Raw genomic sequence first — 26,714 nt, forward strand, 5'->3', positions numbered from 1 at the left:
TCCCCCAACAAACGTGATAATAGTTCTACTTTTAGACTGTGCTGGAAGAGCTACTATTGACTCAGCAATATTTTTCAAATAATTTTGCATTTTGCATTCTTCCATCAAAAGTTGCCTTCTTGATATCTCCACTTGTATGTCTAATATTAAACTGCAGACGTTCAAAATAAAGCTCCCAATCCCCAACCCTGAGGCAGCCTCCCTTTCAATTCATGTTAATTCTGTTTTTCTGCTGCTCAGGCCAACAATCTTGGTGCCATTCTTTATATCTCTCTTTCTCTCATATTCCACAAAAGTCAATCAGCCAAGCTTGTCAGCTCTACCTATTCTATCAAAATCTGTCCAGAGTCCAATGTCTTCCACAACCCCTTCTCCATCACATCATCTCTGGCCTGGATGACTGCAGTAGCCTCCTCATTGGCCTCCTTCTTTTGCCCTTATCCTTTAATGACTTCCCATCTTCCCAAAAGCAAAGGCATAAGGGCTAGCATGATCTGCTCCATTCTCTACCCTCAACCCCTGCTACCCTCTTGCTCATTCCTCTCCAGCCCACTGGGTTCCACGCTATTCCTTGTACATACCAGGCACATGCCTGCCAGGCCTTTGGACTAGCTGTTCCCTCCACCTGGAATGCTCTTCTCACAGGCATCCATATATATGGCAAATTCTCTCAATTTCCTATATTTTTTCTTTCCTATTTCCTTAATACTTATCATTCTCCAACAAACTTTTACTTACTTATCTCATATACTGTTATGCTCCTACCCATACTAGAATATAAGATCCGTGAATACAGGGACATTTGTCCGTTTTGTTTACTTGAGTCCACTATGACTGATGCGTGTATTTGTTAGTGCTCAATAAATAGTTGTTGAATGAATGAATCTTAAAATGAATCCACAGACACCTGAAAAAGAGCAATGCATCTATGTTCAAAACAGACTAGAGACACTATGTGGATACCTGTGAGTTCACAGAATCTCCAAGGCTCTCCAGGGGGTCTGTAAGTTCAAAGGCTGGGAACCCCTGAAAGCTCTTATTTTATCCATACCATAATCATATGCTGAAGATATCATTACTCCCATTTCCAGATGAGGACACTGAGGCTCAGAGAGGTTAAGTCGTAGAGCCAGAATTATACCTGAGCTGACTGACTCCAAAACCTAAACTCCTTCCAAGCAATGATAAAAGAAAGCCATTAATGTAATTTATCCAAGATCTCCTCATTGATGCAGCTCTCTTGTGCAATAATAATTATTTAGACAAAGTATTGAATCAAAGCAATTTATCCATTCATACTTGCAAGTATATTTTAGCTTCCTTGTGTAATATAAAGATATGTCTATATGTCTGAAATTTGGTTTGTTGTCTAACTGTGCTACATTCTCTTGTTAGTGACAATAAGTGAACATTTATCAAATAAAATTTCTGTAAAATGACAAAAAAGCATATTTCCCTGAGTAAGCATTTTACTAGTAAAAATGTATTGTTATATAGTCTTTATTCAATGATAGTTTATTGGGCAATTCTTCTGTCAAAGGCATTGACATGGTATGCCTCTGTGTCCTCAACCAAATCTCATCTCCAATTGTAATCCCTACGTGTTGAGGAAGGGATCTGGTGTGAGGTGACTGGATCACTGGGGCAGTTTCCCCCATGCTGTTCTCATGATAGTGAGGGAGTTCTCACGAGAGCTGATGGTTTTAAAAGAGCCAGTTTCCCCTGCGCATGCTCTCTCTCTCTCGTAGTATCTTTACAGCAGTGTGAAAACAAACTAATACAGGCATTATACTAGATACTTGAGGAGACACAAAAACGAATAAAGCACAAAACTTGCCCTCATAAAGGTCACAACTGCTTTCAAAACTATATTATGGAAACCATGACTGACACATGATAGAGCAAAGTTTACCATTTCTTAGATTATGATTTCCATAATGTATACATTGCCTAGCACAAAGTAGGTAAATAAAAACATACTTGATAAATGAATGACTTATCTGGCATTACTTCTAAATACTTTTTCCCTATCAGAAATTGGTACAAATGCTAAAAAGTTTATCTTCCAGTGATATTATCACTCCAATTTTCTTGTTATAAGACCTGGTAATAAAACATCTCTCTTGACACTTTCTGACATGGAAGGGCATGTACTTTAAGTTGCTGTGTAGGTAGTCATGAGAAACGTAGGCTGAAACATCTGCAATTTTATGGCACCTTCCCCCAGTGACCATCATCTGTATCTGGGTATCTGGGATACATCCAAACAGGGAATTAAGAAGGAACATCCACTCAGTTTTTGAGCATTACTATGAGCCAGGCTACCTCACCTACTTCAAGCCAATTTAAGATGAACATTATTTTCCAATATTTTACAGTGATGAAAACAAGGGCCCATGCATTTCATTCACATGCCTGGCTGGAATTCTACCCTGGCTTGGCTGTCTCCGCAGCTCCCCTTTGTCATATCTAATTGCATTTCAGTCAATGAAATCTTTTCTATTGAGAAGATACTCTTTAAAAAAAAAAAAGCCACCATTATTATTATCATCATTATTATTTTTTTAGACGGAGTCTCGCTCTGTTGCCCAGGCTGGACAGTCAATGGTCCTGGAATACACCATGGGTCTGAGGTCCCCTAAGGTGGGACTACATCTTGGGTTTATCTACTCCAGGCTTGCTAAGCTGATCATTTATGAAAAACAAAACAGTGAGATGAGTAGTACTATAACCATATCCAAAATGAAATTCTTCAATATTCAGTCCACATCTGCCAACCTCGCAGTTTTTTTTTCTAACTTTCTAATGACTATCACACACTTCCTTGCTTTGTGTCAGTGTGACAAATCCGTCATTGCCTTTTTCATTAATCATTCCATTGGTTGAGTGACTCAGGCTGTCACAGAAAAGAAAATTATAGAATTATTTTTATGGAAAACAGACACTGAAACATTGTAATAAAATTTCAATTATTTTCACTCTCCTTGTTGAGAGAGGTTTTTTTTTTGTTTTTTTTTTTTGGCAAGATCAGATTCATTTATTCTTTTTGAATCATTTATTTCTCAATTTAATGATTCTCTGACCGCCATTAAGTACTTCAAAAGACAACCGGGTAATAAATCAAGTATGTTTTATTTTACCTCATTTGCCTTTTCCTGTATATATTTTATAGAACCCCATATTTCGGGGGAAGAATTTAGGTGTGACTGCCTTATGGATTAGAAATCGACTATATGGTCCCTTAGGCTTATAACAGTGATTCTGTAATTTTATGAACTATTGCTTCTTTTGTTCTGAGTTCTAATGAAAACAGCAACAACAACCAGAACTCTTGGTCCCGTGGCTTCTCTGACCTCCCCATGGTGTTCACCAGTGTGGGCAGCAGCTGGTCAATGAAGCCCCTGAAGTCTGTGAATTAACACGAACCTTCTAACATGGGATCAGACGCTGGCCTCATAAAAGCTCAAAGCAATACCAAAGCCATTTTAAAAAGAAAGAGGAAAAGTGTGGCCAGAAACTATCTGAACACATATTATTTTAGAATTTGGCAGGGACCTTCAAATGAGAAACTCAGCCAGATAAACATAACACATCGAACAGAATTCAAACTAGGTTAGCACTCAACACATCAGAATTTTAGGATGTCCTTATTATTCCTTTCTAATTATTAAAGGAGCTTCAAGCTGCAATTTCCAGCACTGCTCTTACTTGGTTAATTTTTCCCATGGTGACCATATTTCGAGCTGACCTCCAACAAGAAGGACCAGAGTAGTATTAGGGTGTGTTTGTACATGCTTGTATTTGCTGGAGCTTAAAGAGGCAATAAACTTCCAATTTTCCTCCTACATCAGAAGGATCTCAGAATTCAGCTCTCAGTCTTTTATTTCTCCCAGGAGAGAAAAAGGCCTCAACATCATAGTTGAATAGTAGTTTTGAATCTTGGTCTGCGATTTTTTTTTCCAGCCTGATGGAAATCCCGTGAGGAGTACATTGTACTTGTAAAAACAGAGAGAATGTTTGGTTAATTATCCAGATGTGTAAAAACACAATGAAATTGGATGTAGAGAAAACCTGTAATTGTGTCTTTTGCCTGAATCTCTCTTTTCTTATATGTTTCAACAACATACAGAGCCTACTTACTGTAACCTGCCATTTGGTTACACTCAAGGAAGGGAACAAGATTTCATAGCTAAAGCCCAGCTTCAATCAGCTCCTCCAGAGGAAAACAAACAGTGTCAGAGAATAATATTAAAATGGAAACAATGTCCTCTTACAGAAATTTCACATATGGTAGCAGTTACTATTGTTTAAGCTACTCTCATTTGACTACATTTCTCTGAAGTTTAGTAGGAAAAAAATAGATACACTTATACAGTCATTCTCTGCCTTGCTTCTAGGTACACATTTCATGGCAAAAAAATTCACAACTTTGTCAGTGATAATGAGCAACGGCTTTTGAAATGAGACACAGCTAAACCTGGACACAAAGTTTCACCATCCGCAGGCCTTAGTTCCTATCCTTTGCCTGGCAGGTGCAAAGAGGGAGTTGTCAACTTCAGCAATGGTACACTGAGGACCCTGAGGGTCATTCTAAGCTCCTTGCCCTGCTTGAACCCCACTTTCCCCAGCTACACAGGAGAAAAAAAAATCCTTTGAAGAATTCACTACTGGGCTGGTGAGAGCTCCTCTGTATCCCCAGAAGGAATCAAGGCGCACTGCCCTTCTGGAATCAGTCATATCATTCCCTTGTTCTCCAGCTCATCCCAGGCACAGACTACGATAGAGCTGCCACCCATTTATGGGAGAAGACCAGAGGGAACAAGACAGCTTCAATGCCTCAAAGAGAACTTTATACACACATTGAACACCCCAGGAAAGCCACAAAATCTGGTGAAAACCTCGGTGTAATGGGTACCATGTAGCAGCCAATAGGGCAAGATTAGGCTAGGGTGACCTACTTTGGCTTCATCTAGCCTAGGGTAGAATCTTATTTCCTTCAGTACCATTATTTTATCTGAAGAGAGAAGTGTGGCCTTAAAATGGTCAGTTTAGAAAATTAATGAATGAGGAAAGCTGGAATTTCAGTGTTGTGGTAATCTCTATAACTTCCTAGACATTTCTAGACCATGCGTCATCTAATTTCAAGACCACATTGCTGCAATTAAGAAAAAAAAAAAGCCTTCCAACAAGAATATGACTTTATCAAAGCATCTATTTCTTTTGGAATATGGGCTTAAAAAGAAACGTGCAAAATCTACAGGCATAGACTTATAGCAAAAACATTTCGATCTATAGCCAATTTTTAGTCACATAAACTTATGCAAAAATACATGCTGCCTCCCAAATGATATATTCTTATTTTCTATTGAGAAGATACTGCTTAAAAAAAAAGGCATCATTGACAGGCATAGGTGAACAAGATGCATCCTTTTCCCACCTACTCTGAGTTCAGTGGCAATTTGGAGAAATCCAGCATGAAGCCAGGTGACTCAATGAGATGAATAAACCCTTTTGTTTAAAATGGAGACTACAGTTAATTTGACTTTTAAATAAAGAGTCCGAACACACCGGGCCACAGTCAACAAACTGAATCTTTGTTTGCTCACTGTAGATACAATTCAGAAGGATGAAGCTGCATAATACATGTAACTTAGCATTTCTCATTTCCAACCTAAACATCTCATCTAATCAAGTACTATTTAGGTCTCTATGCTGCCTGCTCCAGCATGGTAATTCATTCCTGACAAAGCTTATAATGACTTCTGATTTACGCATATTCTTTTCCATGCAACCCTCAGTATATACGTATTGACTTGATTTGGATATGCTGTACAAAAGCCAGAGATCAAACTTGCAAACATTTCCATATGCCCCTATTCAGTTCTTTGGTTACAGCTTAAACCTTGATTTTTATAATATTAAACTCATTAAATAGTCACAAATCCATTTTCAATTCTAAAAGAAAATATTGGCAAGTGCAGATGAACATAACTGAAAATAGAGATTTGTCATAGGTTCAAGAGTTAAAACAGCTTGAATGTTATCTAATAAAATTCAGCAAGTTCCAAGCCTTGAGAAATAATTGCATTCCAAAGACTTCAAGTCCTTATATCACTTGAAACTTCCACTTACTCTATAAAACTTAATGATCAAAGCCAAGTCTTTATGATTAAAACAGTCTTGGCCAGAAAGACATTCAAGAAGCTAGGGAACTTCTTTTCTGTTTGTGTAAGGTTGATAACCTTAGAGTTTCAGCATTAAATATGGAAGGGGACGTTTGGCTCCCTTCTACACAAACAGAATCTGAAGCAGGTCCTGGGGACAGTGCAAGTTCAAGGTGAGAGCACCCAGCTTGGTGAACAAGCATTTTGGTGAACAAGGCTGCACCACTAGCTCACTTCTTCCCCACCATCTTCAGGCTCTGGAGTCTGACTGCTTAGGTTCCAATGCTGGCTCCTCCACTTTCTGGCTGGGTGACCTTGGTAAGGCATACCTAACCTCACTAAGCCTCAGTCACCTCACCTGTAAAATGGGAAGAATAATCATAGCACCTATTTTTTAAGGCAGCTGTTAGGATTAAATGAGGTAATGCATAAAACAGTGCTTAGCATGATGTCTACCATACAGTCCATTCTTAATAAATGTTCTCTAGTAAAATCTACAGATAAAATACGTGAACTAGGTGTTCTTGAAGGATCCCTTCTAGCCATTAAATTTAATGATCCCAAGCCCGGGCTAATAGGATGATGGTACAGGCTTACACAGAATGCTAATAATCATAGGCCTACTTCTAGAATCGCTCTCCCACCCTACCTTGGTTGCCAACCCCACTGCATGTCACTGCTTGAAATTACCCTATTACAAATATCTATCCATCAGGTAGGCTCTCTCTTTACTCAAATGCAAACATGTTGAGAGTCCACCATATTGGGTTTAATTTATCAGATCCTTTCTATGGAACAATGAGCTGATAACAAGTCAGAATGGGGAGAGAAACAGAACAATCATGACAGGGATGGAAGAAGCATGGAGAAATAGAAGTTTGTACACAACAGACTGAGGAGACGAAGGCTGAGGTGGGAGGATGGCCCTGGAAAACAAGGGAGGCCAAAGGAGAGTCCCGAGGGCCCGGGACATAGTGCAGGAAGAGAAGGGCAATGAAACGGAGGCGAGAAGAGCAGAAAAGATCATTACTGGGTACTGAGCTTAATACCTGGGTGATGTAATAATAGGTACAACAAATCTCTGTGACACGTTTGTCTATGTAACAAACGTTCACATGTACCCCCAAACCTAAAATAAAAATGTTTAAAAAAGAAAGGGGCTGGTTGCAGTGGTTTACACCTGTAATCTCAGCACTTTGGGAGACTGAGGTGGGCAGATCACCAGGTCAGGAGTTCAAGGCCAGCCTGGCCAACATAGTGAAACCCCGTCTCTACCAAAAATACAAAAATTAGGCAGGCATGGTGGCACGTGCCTGTAATCCCAGCTACTTGGGAGGCTGAGGCAGGAGAATCACTTGAAGCTGGGAACTGGAGGCTGCAGTGAGCCGAGATCGTGATGCTGCACTCCAGCTTAGGCAACAGAATGACACTTCGTCTCAAAAAAAAAAAAAAAAAAAAAGTCGGGGTGGGGGAGGTGAAAAGATGCAAGAAAGAAATATCAGTATTTTTATTTTATCTAAAGGCAGCCTTGCATGAACTTCATTCTATAATCATCATTATGCACTGTGCTTAGTATCGAATAAAACAAACAAACATGGCTCTCGCATACTGGGAGCTTGCCACCTAACCCAATGGGCCATGATGACTTCAGTAAAGGTCGTCAGACACTGTACTTCCAACAGGGACTTCACCCATGCAGATGAAGATAAAGTAGCCCATTATGCTCCCTAATTCATTTTTAAATAGCTTCAAAGTTTTGTCTCTATTGGGTCCTCAAATAAATTATGGTTGCAAAACTGTTTATAAAGAGAGTCTGCCCTTTTCTGCTGATGGAGAAGAGATGTCCCGTTTTAACCACAGGCCCTGCTAGTTTGGAAGCATTCCCATCCATTGCCACAACCTCCCACATGCACTGACTCTTCCCCTTGAGCGGCACATAAAGACACAGGCTCAGAGAACAATGGGCGGTCCCCCTGATCGTCACCTGCCTGCCTTCCAGTGAGGGCTGTTTTGCTTTAACTTCTACCTGGGCTCACGTACAATTGAGAGGATGCTAAATGTGTCTGTGCCTCAAGAACAAGGGCAATCTCACTAATAGTTACTGGCTCAGAAAGGATAACACTTATAAAGAAAGTTAATTATGGGAATTAAATGCAGCTTGTTTCTCTTTTTGAAGTATGTTTTTTTCATGTCTTGAGGAGGGTGATTTACAGACACATTTGTCTCTTTTTAGGGAAAATTAATTCCAGTTGGTGTTCTGGGCAGAAATGAAGAGAAGGAAGAAGACAAAGCAGCTTCTCCTCTCTCCTTTGCGCTGAGGGCAGGCCCACGCCACTTTCTCTGGTGTAGCCACACCATCGTCCGCATGGCGAGGCAGGAGCCTGGGGTGGGTCCTGACACATTCTGCCGCTGCCCATATAAAAAACAAGCACAACTTCTAATGTCAACTGCTAAGCTCCATTTTTTTTAGACAAAGTAACTATTGCTTTTAAAAATGATTTCAAAATCATAGACATAGAGTAGAGGGGACAATGCCATATCCCAGCAATGAGTTAGCGGAGCTTCTATTAACACTTCAGCTCTTGTCTACAGGCATTAGGCTGTGTGCTTGGGAGTCATAATATATTAACCCAGCTTTTCAACATGAATGGTAATAGTAGTCATCACGTGTTGGGTACTCACCACAGTCACTAGGCTAATATCTGAGGAGGATTATTTAGTTAAATACTCAAAACAACCCTATGCAGTAGGTACTATTATTATTTCCAGACTCCTTTACATCAAATCAAGGTTCTGAACAGCTTCTCCAGACCCCTTGAGCATCAGGTTCCTCTCATTCATAGCACACAAACGTGAGATATTTAGGTCTGGTGCATTTACACTGAAAAGCAGAAAACCATTCTGAATTTGTGCATTTATTTTTTGAAGATGGCTCTACAAACTGAGCAGCACTATTCCGCTTTCCTAAGAGTGTGAGAAAATGAAGAGTTTAGAAGAGAAAGGAATTTTCTTTCTTGAAAAATCTAGAAGAATTTTTTTTTTTTTTTTTGGTGGTGGCAGCAGCGAGAGGGAAAATGGGTAGGTACTACGTTAAAACTGCAATTACACACAGATGCTTAAAGAGTAAGTCTAAATAACTGCATTTGAACTTCTAGTAAAGCAAAATATCCCTGTAAGTGATCTAACTGAACAACTCCTCTGATTGTTAGATGAAAAGCAGAGGCCCAGGGAGGCTGAAAGACTTTCCTGAAATCATCCAGGGAGGAGCAAAGCCAGCCCTGAGTCCCAGGGCTCCTAATGATTAATCCAGAATGCCTTCCACTTCTCTTTTCTGCCACATGGCCTTAAAACAGAAGACAACCCAGATGGGACCAACGAGACTGGAGAAACATAGCATTCTAATATTCACGACAAACCATCAAGGCATCATTATTTAGTGTTTTTTTCTTCTAGAAAGAGCAGTGCCCCCAGACTGAACGTATCCCATGTAGTTCAGGGAAGAACTGACAATGGCATCTCTACCTCACATCTTCCTTCATCACTCAGAAGGCACAGGTTTCCCTAAAAGTATTCATCCTGGCAGCAAGGAAGGTAAAAAGAAAACTGTCCTCTTCTACACACATTAGGAAATTATAGGCATAAAACCACAAGGCAGATGTGAAATAACCAAGTCAAATTTTTCATCTGGGATTTGTCAGCTTTACCAAACATCATGGTTTGTATCAACATCAGCATCATGGTTAACGACATCACCACATTATTTGCAAGACAAGGCATTACACACGAAGTAGATCACTCTTCTGTAGGAGGTGGAGAATGGGCATTTTCCAAATATTTTGCCAAATAATGGGGAGTGTCACTTCCTATTCGCTTTCCTAACCTGGCTCTGAAATTGGTTAAAAGACAAGGAACAGCCAGAAATTACCAGGAGAGGTTCTAACTCATCCTGACTGCATAACTGGCTTAAAAAACCTAAAGTGTAGTATGCCAAACAGTCAGAATATCCCTTCCAAATAGCTTATAAAGAGAAAAAAGAGAGAAGAAGTTGCTAGCTCCAGTTACTTGCCATTCCCTTGGAAAAGCTCAGACCATTTTCCTCTTTCCCTCCCTGAAAGTGTACATCGCAGACATGCTTGCCAGCATCTTTACAGCCCTTCCTCTGGCATCATCACTTGGATCTTCCTCTGGAGACCACTCATCTCCTACTCTCAGGCCTTACGGTTCAGAGTATGAGGGCCCCCATCCCAGTCCCTACCCTTCCAGGGTGTGGAGTGGGCCTCAGGCACCATTCTGGCCAATCTGTATATTCCAACCACCTGGGTCCAGTTGGTGGCTCTAGGATAGGCATGAGATCCAAGTGGATCATCTGAGATTCAGGAATCTGGAGGGCAGGAATTATTGGGAAAGGGAAGTTGAATGGATACGCTATACCTGCCCTGCGATGGATGGAGAAGCGGGAGTGCCACATGAAAAGAACTTGCCTAAGAATGAAACCAGAAAAGTACAAAGCAAAGTACATAGATCAGGAGAGAATGACAGGCAGAATCCTGATGACAAAGTATGGGCAACCAGATCCAGCCACACCTGACGTTAAATCAATCAATGTCCTGTTTCACTAAAGCTGCTTTAAATAGGGTTTCTGTCACTTGCAACCAAAAGAGCCTTAACACACCCTTATTTATCCTTCAAAACTTGGTTTCATTGCCATCTCCTCTGCTTGGCCTTTCCTGAGGATCCCATTCTGAGGTAGCTATTGGTACCTTTCCTGTGGCTATTAGTCTTTACAGTTACTTCTCTAATTTTTTTTCTTAACTTTTTTTTCTTTTTTCAAGATTTGTGGATCAGAGATAATATTTCTCTAATTGTGCCTTTCATCTGTATTGTAATTATTAGACCTTCAGATTTAGGGCAGAGTCAACGTCTGATAAATCACTGAATTCCTAATATTTGTCCAGTGCCTCAAACATAGCAGATACTCAATATATCTGTGCTCAGTTGAATTCGATTCTAAATGTTCTTTCAGTGAACACTGGACCCTCAATGGTTTCCCATTACTCTTAGCATAAAGTCCAAACTCTTTGCCATAGGCAGCCGGGCCCTGCAGGATCCACTGGCCTCTTTCTGCTCAGTTCCCACCACGGCAGCTCTGTGCTTTTCCTTGAACCTGCCAAGCCTGTCCCCACTGGAGAGTCTTCGCATTCATTGTTTCTTCTGCCAGGGAAGCTCTTCTTACAGATACTGCAGAAATTACCCCCACCACATCATTCAGAGTTCTGCTCGTTATCTCCTTGTCAAAGAGCCTTGCCCAGACAATCTTACCCAAAATAGCACCTCCTTCACTCTCCGGCTCTTGCCCTACTGCATCTCTTTCATGATGCTTGTCACTGCCTGATGGTATAGTACCTAGCACATATTTTAGTTATCACTGTCTGCCTCTCTAGAATGTAGGGCAGGGATTTTTTTTTTTTTTGTAGTTTTTCAGTGTTATTCACCATTATATTCCTAGCACCTAGAATTGCACCTATGTTCTTAAATGATTGGCTGGTACCTATTTTTAAAATAATCTTAAAAAGGATGAAAAAAGCAAACCCTAAAATTGAAACCAACAATAGACAAATGAACGTAACTGTGTATTAAATTTTAACAGAATCACCCTTAAAAAGATAGAATTCTTTTAACTTTTAAACACAGTACTTTTATTGTAAGTGTGTAGTGAGATACAATTTAAGGATAAAAATAATTGCAGCAAAAATATTGAAAGCAATTTTGATGTTTCTTGTTGGTAATGGTACTCATGTAGTAATTCTGAAACCATTTTGGGCATATTGTAGAAGCAAGCAAAAGAGGAAACACACTGATGTCATTAGGAACCACAGCCCTCAATGTGGGAGAAGGGGTAAACAAATACGGAACAGAGAAAAGAGAAGAGAACCTCGTGGTACGGAATCAGAAGTATGGGTATTAGTATGAAGTCATTTTGTTTCCTAGCTCTGCCCACAGACACATCCCAGCAGCAATGGGCCACTTAGTGCTTAGCACTTGCTTTTTAAATGCCATTCCCCATGAAAAAGAACCAGCATTCCATGAAGAACTGACTGATTCCAAGGCTAGGACAGGGAAAGTACAAGAAGTACAAGATGCTTCTGGAACATACATTTGTGTCAAAAAGCAAGGACATGCTTGGAGGCTAATGGGGACCTGTAAAAAGGGCACAGGAGCCAGTTGAAGGGGTTTCCAGTGACCAAATTTAAAACAATGAAAGCATTTAAAACAAAACAAATTTTAACAGATCAAATAGAAATAACAGTCTGTGAATCCACAGTACTATTTTTAAAAGTAAGTAATAAGAGGAAAAGGGAAAAATTTTCCCTATGGAAGAATGCCAAGTGATATCCACAGAAAGATACATTAGAAAACTCACCATTTTATCACCCCCAGTGTAATAACTGATTCAGACAGAGATCATCAATGGATGCTAAAACTACTGGGTGGCATTTTTTGAGGGAACAGTGTTCAAATGGTCTTGAATTATTAATTAATTACAAACAGAAACAGGTGCCTTTACAATGGCAAGATCTGGCAGACACCACCTTGACAGAGGGATCCAGTTTAGCATCATCAACAGTGGGACAAACTGACTTCATGTGCCTCCTGATGTGAGGCACCAGAAAGTACACACCATCTATGTAATATTCGTGCTCAAATGTTTTGACATAACCTAAGCACTGAGGAAAAAATCCGACAAATTCAGAATATGGGACATTCTACAAAGCACCTGGCCTGGACTCTTCAAATCATCACCATGAATGACGAGGACAACAAACAAGGTAGGTGACTGAGCCTACCTAGTGCACCCATGGTAATATGAGAACATGCATTGAGTCCTGGGATTTAAAATATGTTATGAAAGGGCCAGATGCAGTGGCTCATGCCTGTAATCCCAGCACTTTGGGAGGCTGAGGCAGGCAGATCACGAGACCTGAATAGGAGTTGGAGACCAGCCTGGCCAACATGGTGAAACCCCATCTCTACTAAAAATACAAAAATTATCCAGGCATAGTAGCAGGTACCTGTAATCCCAGCTACTTAAGAGGCTGAGGCAGGAGAATGGCTTGAACCCGGGAGGCAGAGGTTGCAGTGAGCTGAGATCGCGCCACTGCACTCCAGCCCTGGGCAACAAGAGCGAAATTCCAAATCCAAAAAAAAAAAAAGTTATGAAGGGTATTTTGATAATTGGGAGAATTTTGAATATAGGCTGAATCAATATTGATATGTATGTGTACATGTATATATGTATATAGATTTTAAACGAACAAACTACACTCATAATATATGTCAGTTCTGGTGATGTTTGAAGCACACAAGGAAACATGACTTCTACTTACCTCCCCAGTGACATAAAAGTCATTATCTTTATATTCGGGAAATATCTGGAAAAACTGAATTAGTGCACTGCAAAAAGAAGAACAAAAACAATACAAATTAATCAGAAAAATGATTCAGGACCTCTTCATGCTAGGATATCAAATCTAACCCTTTGGCAATAGGTTTCACATTTGAAATAAGATACCACTCTGCTATGAGCTCCTGTAGGACATTTTATTTACACAATACGTGTGGGCCTACTTTGATAATAAGAAGTTTGGACAAGTGGACATCAGTACTATGGGCATGTTTCCAAATCACTGAGTTACCAGTTTGGATCATCTAACTGTTGAGGGCACCTTGAGCAAATAATACAGGTTTCACATGTTACGTAGCAATTCTTGGAGGTAGTTCTGCAAACTTTATGATCCCATTAGCCCAGATTTGTGGTGAAGTGAGGGAAATCTTAGTTGCTTACCAACCCCCACTGTGGGGGACTCTGAACATTTCTGCTGGAGCTCCAAGAATGTCAGCATTTTAATAACCAAAGAACACAAAAACTGTAAGATGACTATAATTTAAAAGAAAAACAGCAAATGGCCACAGATATTGAAATAAATATACAGTAGCCTCTGGGCTAAAAAAAAGAAAAACACATTTACTAAAGAATGCCAACAGCTGGTCAGGGGCGGTGGCTCATGCCTGTAATCCCAGCACTTTGGGAGGCTGAGGCGGGCAGATAACGAGGTCAGGAGTTCGAGACCAGCCTAGCCAACATAGTGAAACCCTATCTCTACTAAAATCAGCCAGGCATGGTGGTGTGCACCTGTAGTCCTAGCTACTTGGGAGGCTGAGACAGGAGAATCGCTTCAACCTGGGAGGCTGAGGTTGCAGTGAGCTGAGATTGCACCACTGCACTCCAGCCTAGGCAACAGAGTAAGACCCTGTCTCAAAAAAAAAAAAAAAAAAAGAATGCCAATAGCCACTTCAGTGATGAAACAGATTTTAACAGACTCAAGGAGTGATTTCATAGTAAGCAAGAAGACAGTGGATTTTTAAATGATTCTTTACTTGAACAAAATATTTCAAAAAAAGGGAAAACAAAAACTTGTGAAACTCAGTAGCTCTATGAGTGTTTTGACCCAGACTGCAGTGCCTGCGAAGCTAGGGCAGGTTTTTGGCCCAGCTTCCTGCTGAGACACTAAAAGCCATGAACCATTCAGGGAAGATGAAAGGCAAGGAGGCTCTGAAAACCCAGGAGGATGGCGAAGTTCAAGGGTTACAAAGAGGCAAAATTGGGTCATTACAATCACCATGATCCTAGCTATAATTAATTTTCAAAGGCTGCATAAAAATTCACCATGAAACACTACTGTAGAGTTTTGTTGTATTTCTGTATTCATTATTTATAGCGGCCTTTATAGCAACTAAATCTGAGAAGCTGTATTTTATAGCTTCTATGTTTGTGCTGGCAATAAGCTGGCTTTAGAACGCAGATAAAAATAGGCATTCATTCTCCACCCTTCCCTCTCCAACCTTCAGGCTAAAATCTACTTCCTTTTCTCTCTTCCTACTTGTTGGAATGGCAATAGATAATTTAGCATAGTAAATCTCAATTAAGTCTTTGGCTTTAGCTTAAAGCTTATTTCCTTGTAGTATTTGCTGGAGAGTCATTAGGGTTGCTGGATTTAGCAAATGAAAACATAAGACATGGTTTAATTTTGAATTTCAGATAAATAACAAATAATGGCTTAGTATAAGTATGTTCCAAATATTGCATGGAATATACCCACATTAAAATGTTATTTGTTGTTTATCTGAAATTGAAATTTAACTGGGCATTTTGTGTTTTATCTGACAGTCTTATTTGGAGATAATCTCCCAGGTTACTTCTATCTTGAAAATGGCAGGATTCTCCAGCTCAAGTTTCCAAGGCAAGGCTCCACTTGAGGAAATTATCATCAAGTTTCATTTCACAGTTTTGATTTCACAGCCAAAAAATTGGCTATTTTTTTTAAAGCAAGCACTTGGTAGCATGGTAGCACTCTCTTTTCTGAAAAGAGAGTGAAGAATGAAAAAAGTAAATTTAGTAAATTAGATTTGCATATGCCATTTGCTCATTTAACTGTATTTTAGTCAAGAACTCTTCTTATTACATGGTGAGCATCTTCTAGAAAATAAAATCTAGCATCAAGCCCAAATAAAATTACAAATTTTAGAAGCAAAACTGCTAAACATATATATATATAAAAAATACGTAAGTGGCCAGGTGCGGTGGCTCACGCCGTGGGAGGCCGAGGCGGGTGGATCACGAGGTCAAGAGATTGAGACAATTCTGGCCAATGTGGTGAAACCCCGTCTCTACTAAAAATACAAAAATTATCTGGGTGTGGTGGTGGGTGCCTGTAGTCCCGGCTACTCAGGAGGCTGAGGCAGAATTGCTTGAGCCTGGGAGGTAGAGGTGGCAGTGAGCCGAGATCACGCCACTGCACTCCAGTCTGGTGACAGAGTGAGAGTCAGTCTCAAAAATAATAATACATAAGCGTTGTGTTCACACGTGCACACTCCATGCATTTATTCAGGTACAAGAGCTACATGGCACAAGCAGCATGCTTCTTCCTGGTGATTCCACTTGGCCACCTTGCTGGCATTGTGTCAAGGACTTGTCTAATAAACAGAATTTTAGTTGAGGGCTCTCTGCTCGCAAAAATGTATATTAAAGGACCAAAAAGAGAAACAGAGATTGCAAGGAAGAATGACTACAAGAAAATTATTCCTCAGATAAGTTTTTAAACAGAGATCAGGTGGATGCAGGGCAGAAAAGGTGAGTGGACATGATCATGCATTGTAGACCCAAAGACAGCACTGGAATCTGGTCAGTTCTAATGGACTGAGAAGCATAATCATAAACACAAGCAACATTCAGGATAATCGAGTTTCAGGTAATCTAAGCAAAAGCTCCATACCAACCAAAGCCAAGCAAAGTGTACCTACAGTCACTGGCAGTGGACATGAGGTAGGAGGTGGGACTCAAATAGAGAGGTGGGGCTTGGATGCTGGATCAAACTGAGGACTAGCTAAGACAGGGCCTGGGCAGAAGCAGCTTTCCATAAGACACGCCTATCAGTGGGCCATGTCAGTTTACCATCGTGACGGCAACAACCCAGCGTTACCACCCCTTTCCATGGCAATGACCCAAAGACACAAAAGCTACTATCCATTCCCTAGAAAATTCTGCATGAACCAACCCTTAATCTGCATGTAATTAAAAGTGGGTTTAGGCCGGGCGCGGTGGCTCACGCCTGTAATCCCAGCACTTTGGGAGGCCGAGGCGGGTGGATCACAAGGTCAGGAGATCGAGACCATCCTGGCTAACACTGTGAAACCCCGTCTCTACTAAAAATGCAAAAAATTAGCCGGGCGAGGCGGCGGGCGCCTGTAGTCCCAGCTACTTGGGAGGTTGAGGCAGGAGAATGGCGTGAACCCGGGAGGCGGAGCTTGCAGTGAGCCGAGATCGCGCCACTGCACTCCAGCCTGGGCGACTAAGCGAGACTCTGTCTCAAAAAAAAAAAAAAAGTGGGTTTAAATATGAGTGCAAAATTGCCCTAAGTTGCTCCTCTGACTAGGCAGTAGCCCTGCAGGAGTAGACATGGAGCTGTAACACTGCCCCTTCAATAAAGCTGTTTTCTTCTACCTCCATCTCACCTTGAATTCTCTTTTTTTGTTTTTTTTTTTTTAATTGAGACAGTTTTGCTCTTGTTGTCCACGCTGGAGTGCAATGGTATGATCTCAGCTCACCGCAACCTCTGCCTCCCAGGTTCAAGCGATTCTCCTGCCACAGCCTCCTGAGTAGCAGGGATTACAGGCATGCACCACCAAGAAGAGGTAATTTTTCTATTTTTAGTAGAGACAGGGTTTCTTCATGTTGGTCAGGCTGGTCTGGAACTCCTGACCTCAGGTGATCTGCCTGCCTCGGCCTCCCAAAGTGCTGGGATTACAGGTGTGAGCCACCATACCCGGCCACCCTTGAATTCTTTTCTGGGCAAAGCCAAAACCCCTCACAGGCTAAGCCCCACTTTGGAGCTCACCTGCCCTGCACTGGACCAACACAAGCTCAGCAACAGGAATCCTGGCAGTGCTGCTCTGTTGGAGCCGGTGAGGGGAGCCCTCTTTTGCATTCATTCAACATCTAGTGAGGCTGAGCCATGATCCTCTCCACCTGGCACAGGACACAGAGTTTTCTCATTTAATATAGGAAGCCTGCTTCCTAACTGCATTGCTATGAAGCTTTGTTGAGCAACACTACATATCATTTCCCATTGCAAACCAACATGTAGGAGAAAACTATAGTAGCGCTTACATTTGGCTGCTAAGAAAATAACTATAGGTCCACCACTAGACTAAGCACCAGGAGGGCAGGGGCTTTGGGGATTGCTTACTACTGTCTCACCAGCACCAAGAACAGCAGCTGGCACATAATAGGCAATTGGTAAACAATGGCAGAAGAAGAGTGGCACCAGCTAGTGTACTCCAAATCAAAGTTAATAAATTTCATAATTTTTTTTAAACCAGAGAGGCATTGTGACTAAATAGCACATTCCAAATAAGAAAAGAGGGAGAGTATTTTAACATCTTGTTCGTGAAAAAGTTTTATTTCCAAACACAAAAGCAGCAAAACTGTGAATGGTAAATGTCTCCTTACAGCCATGCACTATTAATAGTCCAAAAGAATGGGATTTTCAGAAAAATGAAAGTTGGTTTTCAAAGGGAGCAAATGAAAGCTCCACTCTTTAAACCTGTAGTAGCCCGTTTGCAGGTTTCCAAGCGACCTTCTTATTGCAAACACCCATCTGGAGAGCTGGAGAGAAGAATGTGGCCACAAAGGGAAACGAAGAGTGTAAACTATAAAGGAAACAGCTGAAATCAGTTTTCTGCACTACCCTTGATTAGCTATTTTCCAGTTCTAAGAGCCCGAAGCAAAAAGAACTACAACAGCTATAAACAATAGATGCTTTGAAATAGGTTCCCTTTACATGTCAGGCAAGAGGAGATGGACCACATGTCAGCAGTCGACATCCCCATATGGAGGGGCAACTGGAAGCTGTAACAGTCTTCGGGGGAGGGGAAGGACACACAGAAACGGCTTGGCAGTGATGCTCTGTCTTAGAGGGGGCCGATGCAGCTCTTCAATACAGAACCTCTGCCCTCAGGGTGTTTGCTAGTTAACCACTGAGCTTGTTTGGATTTAAACCAAAGAGGGATGGGAGGTGGGGGTGGGGAGTAGGTCTCTAATCTGAAGAAAGAGAGCACACAGTGCCAAGAGAGCCCTGGCCCTGGCTCTGAGGAAGCCTGTGAGGAGGACTGCCGTCCGTCACGTCTGTGGAGGGAAGGGGAGGGGGTGCTGGGGGGAACACCCCACCAGGAACTTGGCAAATATGTCCCTAGGACCCCACTGTACATGGAAGCAGAAGTGTGGGGTCCTGGGCATCTCCCTAGACACTGAATAGAAGTGATTGAATCATGGAACATGTGAAAAACAAAAGTGGAGAAGACAACAGCCATATTCTTTTCTAGGTGGGCAGAGGGAGAGATCTTTGGGAAAGGGGCTTGGAAGTAGTTCTTTCTTCTCTCCCTCCAGCCACCTATCTGCCTTAGAGAGAAAGAAAAGTGAAACGGAAAGCTTTTGTCAGAGATCAGCGAACTCTGACTCCTATTAGATGGGCTTTCGCTTTGGGGATTGGTAGTAATTAACAGAGTGCTTGGTGGAGGTGTGGGGTAGGGAGCTAGTTAACTCCTTCTGGCCACTAGGGTTCTTTTAGCAAATTATTATAATAATTTAGTAAATTATTATAATGCATAAAGCGGTGCCCTAGTGACCAGAAAGGATTTGGTCTCTAGTAATAATTTGTAGACTGGAAAAATCTGACCAAATAAGAAAGGTCATTTGCTTTTTTAAAAATGCTAAAAATAGCACTGATTAATATGAGTAAATAAAGAAAGGGAGACATTATATGGACACTATTGGGCCAGACTTACAACTTTACATTTTTCCTTTTTTTTTTTTTTTTTTTTTTAAGCAAAAGAAAACTTTCACAAGAAGAAGGGAGAATACTAGAGACTAACAAGCTAAGTTTTCAGCATGGACAAGTCATGAACTAGAAGCAGAAAGTAAAAAATTGCATCCAAAAGCCACAAAAAGAAGAATCCTGGGAAACAAACAAATATCTGAAAAGATGTTGTCTCCCCAGAAATGCAAAGTTAAATACAATTTTGGAAAACAAGCAGAAACCTTTCAGAGGTCTGGTTGAAAGTTTTAAAAAATAATCTTTAATTGAAAAATTCTGGCCGGGCGCGGTGGCTCAAGCCTGTAATCCCAGCACTTTGGGAGGCCGAGACGGGCGGATCATGAGGTCAGGAGATCGAGACCATCCTGGCTAACACGGTGAAACCCCGTCTCTACTAAAAATACAAGAAAATTAGCTGGGCGAGGTGGCGGGTGCCTGTAGTCCCAGCTACTCGGGAGGCTGAGGCAGGAGAATGGCGTGAACCCGGGGGAGCGGAGCTTGCAGTGAGCCGAGATCGCGCCACTGCACTCCAGCCTGGGGCACAGAGCAAGACTCCGTGTCAAAAAAAAAAAGAAAAATTCTGCTGTGTGTGGATGTGAAAGTATCCTTAAATTATCTTCAGGAATTGGACTATAAGGCTCAGTCAATAATAATTCCAATGCTAGAATAATTTTCCTGTTGAGATAGAAAAATGTTTGGTCTGAAGAAGGCCAAGAGAAAGCGGGAGCATGTTACCTGTATAAATCCCGTGCTACGTCGTCCTCATTGACTGCATATCCGTGGGTATCATCAGTAAAACTGAAGCCTGTGCCCACCTGCAGAAGAAATAGACAAGCAGGTATAAATACAGAGAAACACATGCCTTAGAGACCTGCAGGGAGGTCCCACACTGGAAGGCGACCTTGTTCCAAAGGCCAAGCTCAGACTTCAGATTTTTGCCATAATCTCCCCGTGCCTTTAGCCCTCCTCCCAGGAGGATGCTGAGTGCCACCTATTCTCTCTACCCCCCAAAACCCAAACAAAACAGCAACACAGAGCTTTGCCCTGGGGTCAGCGGCTGAGCTGCCCTGGTCCTCAGTGGAGACTCTGCCATATGTTGATTTAAGGAAGAAGAATTCATCTTTTCCATCCCCTGCTACAGTATCAAAAGATCCAAAGTTGTCTCCTCTCCCTGGAGAGTGCTTTGCTCTGTCCTGCCAAGAAGAAACTCTTAGTCGGTGTGGTGGCTCACTTTTGTAATCCCAGCACTTTGGGAGGTTGAGGCGGGCAGATCAACTGAGGTCAGGAGTTCAAGACCAGCCTGGCCAACATGGTGAAACCCGATTTCTACGAAAAATACAAAAATTAGCCAGGCATGATGGTGGGTGCCTGTAATCCTAGCTACTGGGGAGGCTGAGGCATAAGAATCACCTGAGCCTGGGAGGCGGAGATTGCAGTGAGCTGAAATCATGCCACTGTATTCCAGCCTGGGTGACTGAGCGAGACTCTGTCTCCAAAAAAAACAGAAAAAGAAAAAGAAAAAAAGAAACTCTCTAGGCTGGAGAAAAAGGTAGTTGTATGTTGTCTTCTTCTTCTTCTTCCTCCTCCTCCTCCCCCTTCTTTTCTTTATTTTCGAGAAATATGGCCATTAAGCCATTTCATCTTCAGTAGGTAAGGAGTTTTAACATAATTAAGACTAATTTTAAACTAATATTTTCTTATACCTGGAAGTTCACAGACAACTGAACTGTAAATTAAAAGAAGCAGCTACTATTTTTACGTCAACAATTTGCATAAGGAATGCACTCCCTATCTGGTATAAAGATTTTTGTGTTTTTGTTTTTGTTTTCCAAACACCCAAGGATGTTTAATTCATCTTTTATTTAAATACACAGTTGTGGACAAGGAAAATGGAAGGCTGACAAAACAAGGTGGGGGAACGAGCATGTTGACATTTTTTCCCCTTTTTTTTGTGTTCTCTTTGGACCATCTGAAAAGTGAAAGAAGTTAAAGATTTTAGTTAAGGACACAAAGATACTCCAAATCTGTAGAAGCTGATGCTAAGTTTCTCTCCTATTTTGCACCTTAATAGAACCAATATCAGAAGACCTCCCCAAGGAGAGTATCACTTTTGTCCAGAGATGAAGCATTCTGCTTGTCTTAATAAGTGAAGGAGGCCAGGAGCGGTAGCTCACACCTGTAATCCCAGCACTGTGGGAGGCTGAGGTGGGTGGATCACTTGAGGTCAGGAGTTCAAGACCAGCCTGGCCAACATGGTGAAATCCCATCTCCACTAAAAATACAAAAGTTAGCCAGGCGTGGTGGCACAAGTCTATAATCCCAGCTACTCGGGAGGCTGAGGCAGGAGAATTGCTTCGACCTGGGAAGTGGAGGTCTCCAGTCTGGGTGACAGAGCAAGATTCCATCTCAAAAAAATAAAAATTTAAAAAAAAAAGTGAAGGAGAGGCCGGGCGCGGTGGCTCAAGCCTGTAATCCCAGCACTTTGGGAGGCCGAGACTGGCGGATCACGAGGTCAGGAGATCGAGACCATCCTGGCTGACATGGTGAAACCCCGTCTCTACTAAAAAATACAAAAAACTAGCCAGGCGAGGTGGCGGGCGCCTGTAATCCCAGCTACTCGGGAGGCTGAGGCAGGAGAATGGCGTGAACCCGGGAGGCGGAGCTTGCAGTGAGCTGAGATCCGGCCACTGCACTCCAGCCTGGGCGGCAGAGCGAGACTCCGTCTCAAAAAAAAAAAAAAAAAAAAAAAGTGAAGGAGACCCATTTTGACTTTGTATATCTATAACTCTATGTGAAAGATTAGAAGATTGTGAAAGATTAGAAGTTCTGACACTACATAATAACCCGTTATATAGGGAACCCATACTGTCAGTGAAAAGAAACAAATTCCTCCTCCTGGGTTATCTAATTCAGTGAACAGGACATCTCATAGGATTAAAAATAAGGAAACGGGCCAGGCGCGGTGGGCTCAAGCCTATAATCCCATCACTTTGGGAGGCCAAGGCAGGTGGATCACCTGAGGCCAGGAGTTTAAGACCAGCCTATCGGCCGGGCGCGGTGGCTCAAGCCTGTAATCCCAGCACTTTGGGAGGCCAAGATCACGAGGTCAGGAGATCGAGACCATCCTGGCTAACACGGTGAAACCGTCTCTACTAAAAAAAATACAAAAAAATAGCCGGGCGAGGTGGCGGGCGCCTGTAGTCCCAGTTACTCGGGAGGCTGAGGCAGGAGAATCACTTGAACCCAGGAGGCGGAGCTTGCAGTGAGCTGAGATCCGGCCACTGAACTCCAGCCTGGGCGACAGAGCGAGACTCCGTTTCAAAAAAAAAAAAAAAACAAGGACCAGCCTATCTAATATGTGAACACCCCTACCCCCGCTCCCATCTCTACTAAAAATACAAAAATCAGCCAGGTGTGGTGGCAGGTGCCAGCTACTTGGGAGGCTGAGGCAGGAGAATCGGGTTGAACTGGGGAGGCGGAGGTTGCAGTGAGCCACCAGCCTGGACGACACAGCAAGGCTCCGTCTCAATAGAAAAAAAAATGAGGACATGAGAGAAGGCAGCAAGGAAAACTGCCAAACTCTGATATGAATATATATGTTAACAGAATAACTAAATCTCAAAATGGTTTTAATTTCACAGATTAAATTCTATTTTGAAAAGGAAAAACTAAATCTATTTTTTTAAATGTACTTAATAAAAAGGAAAAAGTAAAAGACAGGAGAGGCCAGCACTGACAGCTCACAGGATCATCCCAGACTTACTGGATTGTCAATGTAAAGCATGGAGAGCGTTGTGGTCCAGGGGAAGTCTCTGTCACGCACTGTGAAACCAGAGAAGAGGGGTGAGATAGAGTGGACAAGCATTCCACCGAGGCCTCACAGCGGTCAGAAGCCCAACACACTCCCCGGTCCTCGTGAGCTGTTGGTGTCCCCTCTAACATGCTTCGTACTGTCATAGTGGGGAACAGGCACCTGCACCTTTACCCTCTCCACTCCTCTCCTTCACGTCCCCCCAGCCCAGAGCGTTTCCACACCTGAGATAAAGCTTGGAAACAAAACCCAACGAAAGCTTGGAACATGAAAAAACACCCACCAACCACCTCTGCAATAATATCCGTATGTCCAATTAAATCAATCATCCTTAAGGCTCCATCTCTTGAAGAGAACTACTTCAACAAAACTGGCACATAAGCCTTTATACTGAGTCACAAACTGGATCACACTCCAAATTCTAACCCAGAGGAAAGAAAACAAAATTAAAAAAAAAAAAATGAGATGAAGGTAAACTTAGTGACAGCCAGATGTTGCTCTTTATCCTTCCTCCACCTCAGCCCCCACCTGGATAGCGTCTTGCTTCCAAGTTATCAGATCCTAAGTGTGACTGAACCACAAAGTGTGTAGTTCATGTGAGTAATTAGGAATATAATTCCACCCATTAGTCCCCTGCAAAGAACTGTCCCAAATTATAATAAATACCAACTGTTCTGAAAACCCAGAATGCTTGAGTCAGCAGCAGACTGCAAGAAAGCGGATTAGAACTTTTCACCCAAATTTCAAGGGAGACAGCAGCCCAGTCAGGACACAGCCCTGAGGCTCCTCCTTCTCGGATGGACATTGCCAGAAAGTTGTGTTTTGGTAATCTGGAACAGTTAAGCTAGTCCTAGTGGTTCCGTGTTTACTCTAAATTAGTTTTGGAGCAGATATGAGGCTCAGATGAAAGATTCTATAGGAAATATAGTGCAAGGGATACTTACAGGTCATGTTACTTGTGACAACATAAGGCCCATGTTCCACAAAGAGTCCAAACATGGATGAACCTCCTGGCCCACCCTGTAGCCAGAGAACTACTGGGGCATCTTCTGGCTGTATCTAGAGGAAACAATAAAACCAGTGACCACACAGAACATTCACTAAGGCTACAGAACACACACAAGTAAACTTACCCAAATCCTCTCTGTGTTACAGGGCTGTGACTAAATCCCATGAAACCTCCCCAGACCTCAGTAACCATTTGCCGCTATAAGCAAAGTACTGATCATCTTTGGTTCTGTGAATGAGACTGTGCCTCATATGCTGGTGTCTTCTTGTCATGCAGTCAAGTCTTTTCCCACCAAGAGACAGAAAGCCCCTTAAATGTAGATGCTTGGCTTGTGCATGCTGCCAGACACCTAGCATACTGCCTAGGGCATGGTTATATTTTTTTAGCTGTTTAAACTAAAAAAGGGACTCTTTAGGACTCTTCCATTTAACACGCATATTCCCAACAGAGGCACAACAAAGAATCCATTCTCAGCGACACTTTCCCTTCTGCACTGAGAGCCCAAATGCCTTTCTGATTTTATTCACTAAGAACATGTTCATAGCTGGGCACGGTGGCTCACGCTTGTAATCCCAGCACTTTGGGACGCCAAAGCAGGCGGCCATCAACTGAGGTCAGGAGTTAGAGACCAGCCTGGCCAACATGGTGAAACGCTGTCTCTACTAAAAATACAAAAAATTAGCCGGGCGTGGTGGTGCACACCTGTAATCCCAGCTACTTGGGAGGCTGAGACAGGAAAATCGCTTGAACCCTGGAGACAGAGGTTGCAGTGAGCCAAGATTGTGCCACTGCACTCCATCCTGGGTGACAGAGCAAGACTCTGTCTCAAAAAAAAAAAAAAAAAAAAAAAAAGAATGTTCATAGGGACAAGGACAACTTCATTCAACATCATGGAAAATGAGGAGGAGCAGACAGGCCCCAGGGGCCTTTAGCCAATGCAAATAACAATGACGAATCCCTGAACAAGGTACAGATTTATTTAGGAGATGTGGGAGACATGAACTAGAAAGGGGTATTGGCAGGGCTGTGAGGTTGAAAATGAGCTACTGGCCGTAGTGTCAATACCATCACCTTTAATGACAGAGACTTTTTCAACTATTTCATTCAATGTGTATTTACTGAGCACCCATTAAGGGCCAGGCACAGTGCGGGGAGCTAGGTACACAGAACAGTGAGTGAAGAAGAAAACCCATGTCCTCTTGGAACTTAGAATTGCGTGGGCAATATAGGCAGTAAGTAAAAAATAAAGACAAGGCTGGGCATGGTGGCTCACGCCTGTAATCCCAGTACGTTGGGAGGCCGAGGTGGGTGGATCACCTGAGTTCAGGAGTTCAAGACTAGCCTGAAACATGGCAAAACCCCATCTCCACTAAAAATTAAAAAATTAGCTGGGCATGGTGGCGGGTGCCTATAATCCCAGCTACTCAGGAGGCTGAGGCAGGAAAATCCCTTGAACCAGGGAGGCGGAAGTTGCAGTGAGCTGAGATAGCACCACTGTACTCAAGCCTGGACAACAAGAGTGAAACTCTGTCTCAAATAAATAAATAAATAAATAAAGACAATGATTAGAGAGTGTGAAAAAGGAGATACAGGTGATTTAAGAGTCACTGGAGGCTGAAAAGGAGGTGGTGACTAGCAAAGGCTTCAATGAGGTCTGAGGGCTGCCCTGAGCCCTGAAAGCTGAGAAGGATCCAGCCAGGAGCAGAGCCAGGGAGCAGAGCTGTGCATGAGGGAAATGACAAGGGAAACCCTCTCACCAGAACAGACCTAGAAAGGGAAGAAGGCACGGTTGCCAGGCGAATCCTCCAGAACCACCTGAAAAAAGCTCTACTTGGCTCCCCGGCTTGGCTTCCAGCAGCACCTAACAGTGGGTCCTTGCATGATGGCCTGGCTCGTTGGATGGTTAGTCAGCAAGGTTCCCCTGGCTTCAGCCCAGAATAAAATCCCGCTACCTCCGACTTGGCCTGGCTGTATAGACAAATCAAGATGTTGTTGGAAGGTCTGAGTGGATGCGTTCCATTGACCTGGATGGCGGGAGAAGGCTGAGGCAGAAGGCAAGACTGACTCAAAAGAAGGTAACTGGGATGCCACTGCCAAGACCTGCAGGAAGAGCTGAGCAGAGTTCTAACCATGGCCACAGAGGGCATAGAGGAACTTCTCTTTCCCAGTCACCAAGAGCCTGACAGAGTCTTTCACGGCTTTGGAAGGGGCACAGGGGGACCTGCTACAAGATAGGGGCTGGTAAGAATGGCCATGAGCTGGGGCACACCCTTCCTATGAGGGGCCACCTCTCGGGCTCA

The 26,714-nt window shown here is 42.5% G+C and overlaps 1 protein-coding gene across 8 annotated transcripts in view; it reads right to left on the reverse strand.

Moving 5' to 3' along the window:
- The window catches only part of LOC105475793 (carboxypeptidase vitellogenic like), a 206,727-nt gene that overhangs the window by 82,237 nt on the left and 97,776 nt on the right, over nucleotides 1–26,714 (reverse strand). For all 8 annotated transcript variants that reach the window (XM_024790894.2, XM_071094980.1, XM_071094979.1 and 5 more), the window contains 4 exons: nucleotides 24,350–24,464; nucleotides 23,358–23,416; nucleotides 20,330–20,409; nucleotides 13,550–13,616 (listed from right to left, as the gene is read on the reverse strand). In XM_024790894.2, coding sequence (XP_024646662.1) covers nucleotides 13,550–13,616; nucleotides 20,330–20,409; nucleotides 23,358–23,416; nucleotides 24,350–24,464 — 321 coding nt within the window. The remainder of the gene's footprint in view (nucleotides 1–13,549; nucleotides 13,617–20,329; nucleotides 20,410–23,357; nucleotides 23,417–24,349; nucleotides 24,465–26,714) is intronic.

This window comes from Macaca nemestrina, chromosome 4 (assembly GCF_043159975.1).
Source record: "Macaca nemestrina isolate mMacNem1 chromosome 4, mMacNem.hap1, whole genome shotgun sequence".
Lineage (NCBI taxonomy): Eukaryota > Metazoa > Chordata > Mammalia > Primates > Cercopithecidae > Macaca > Macaca nemestrina.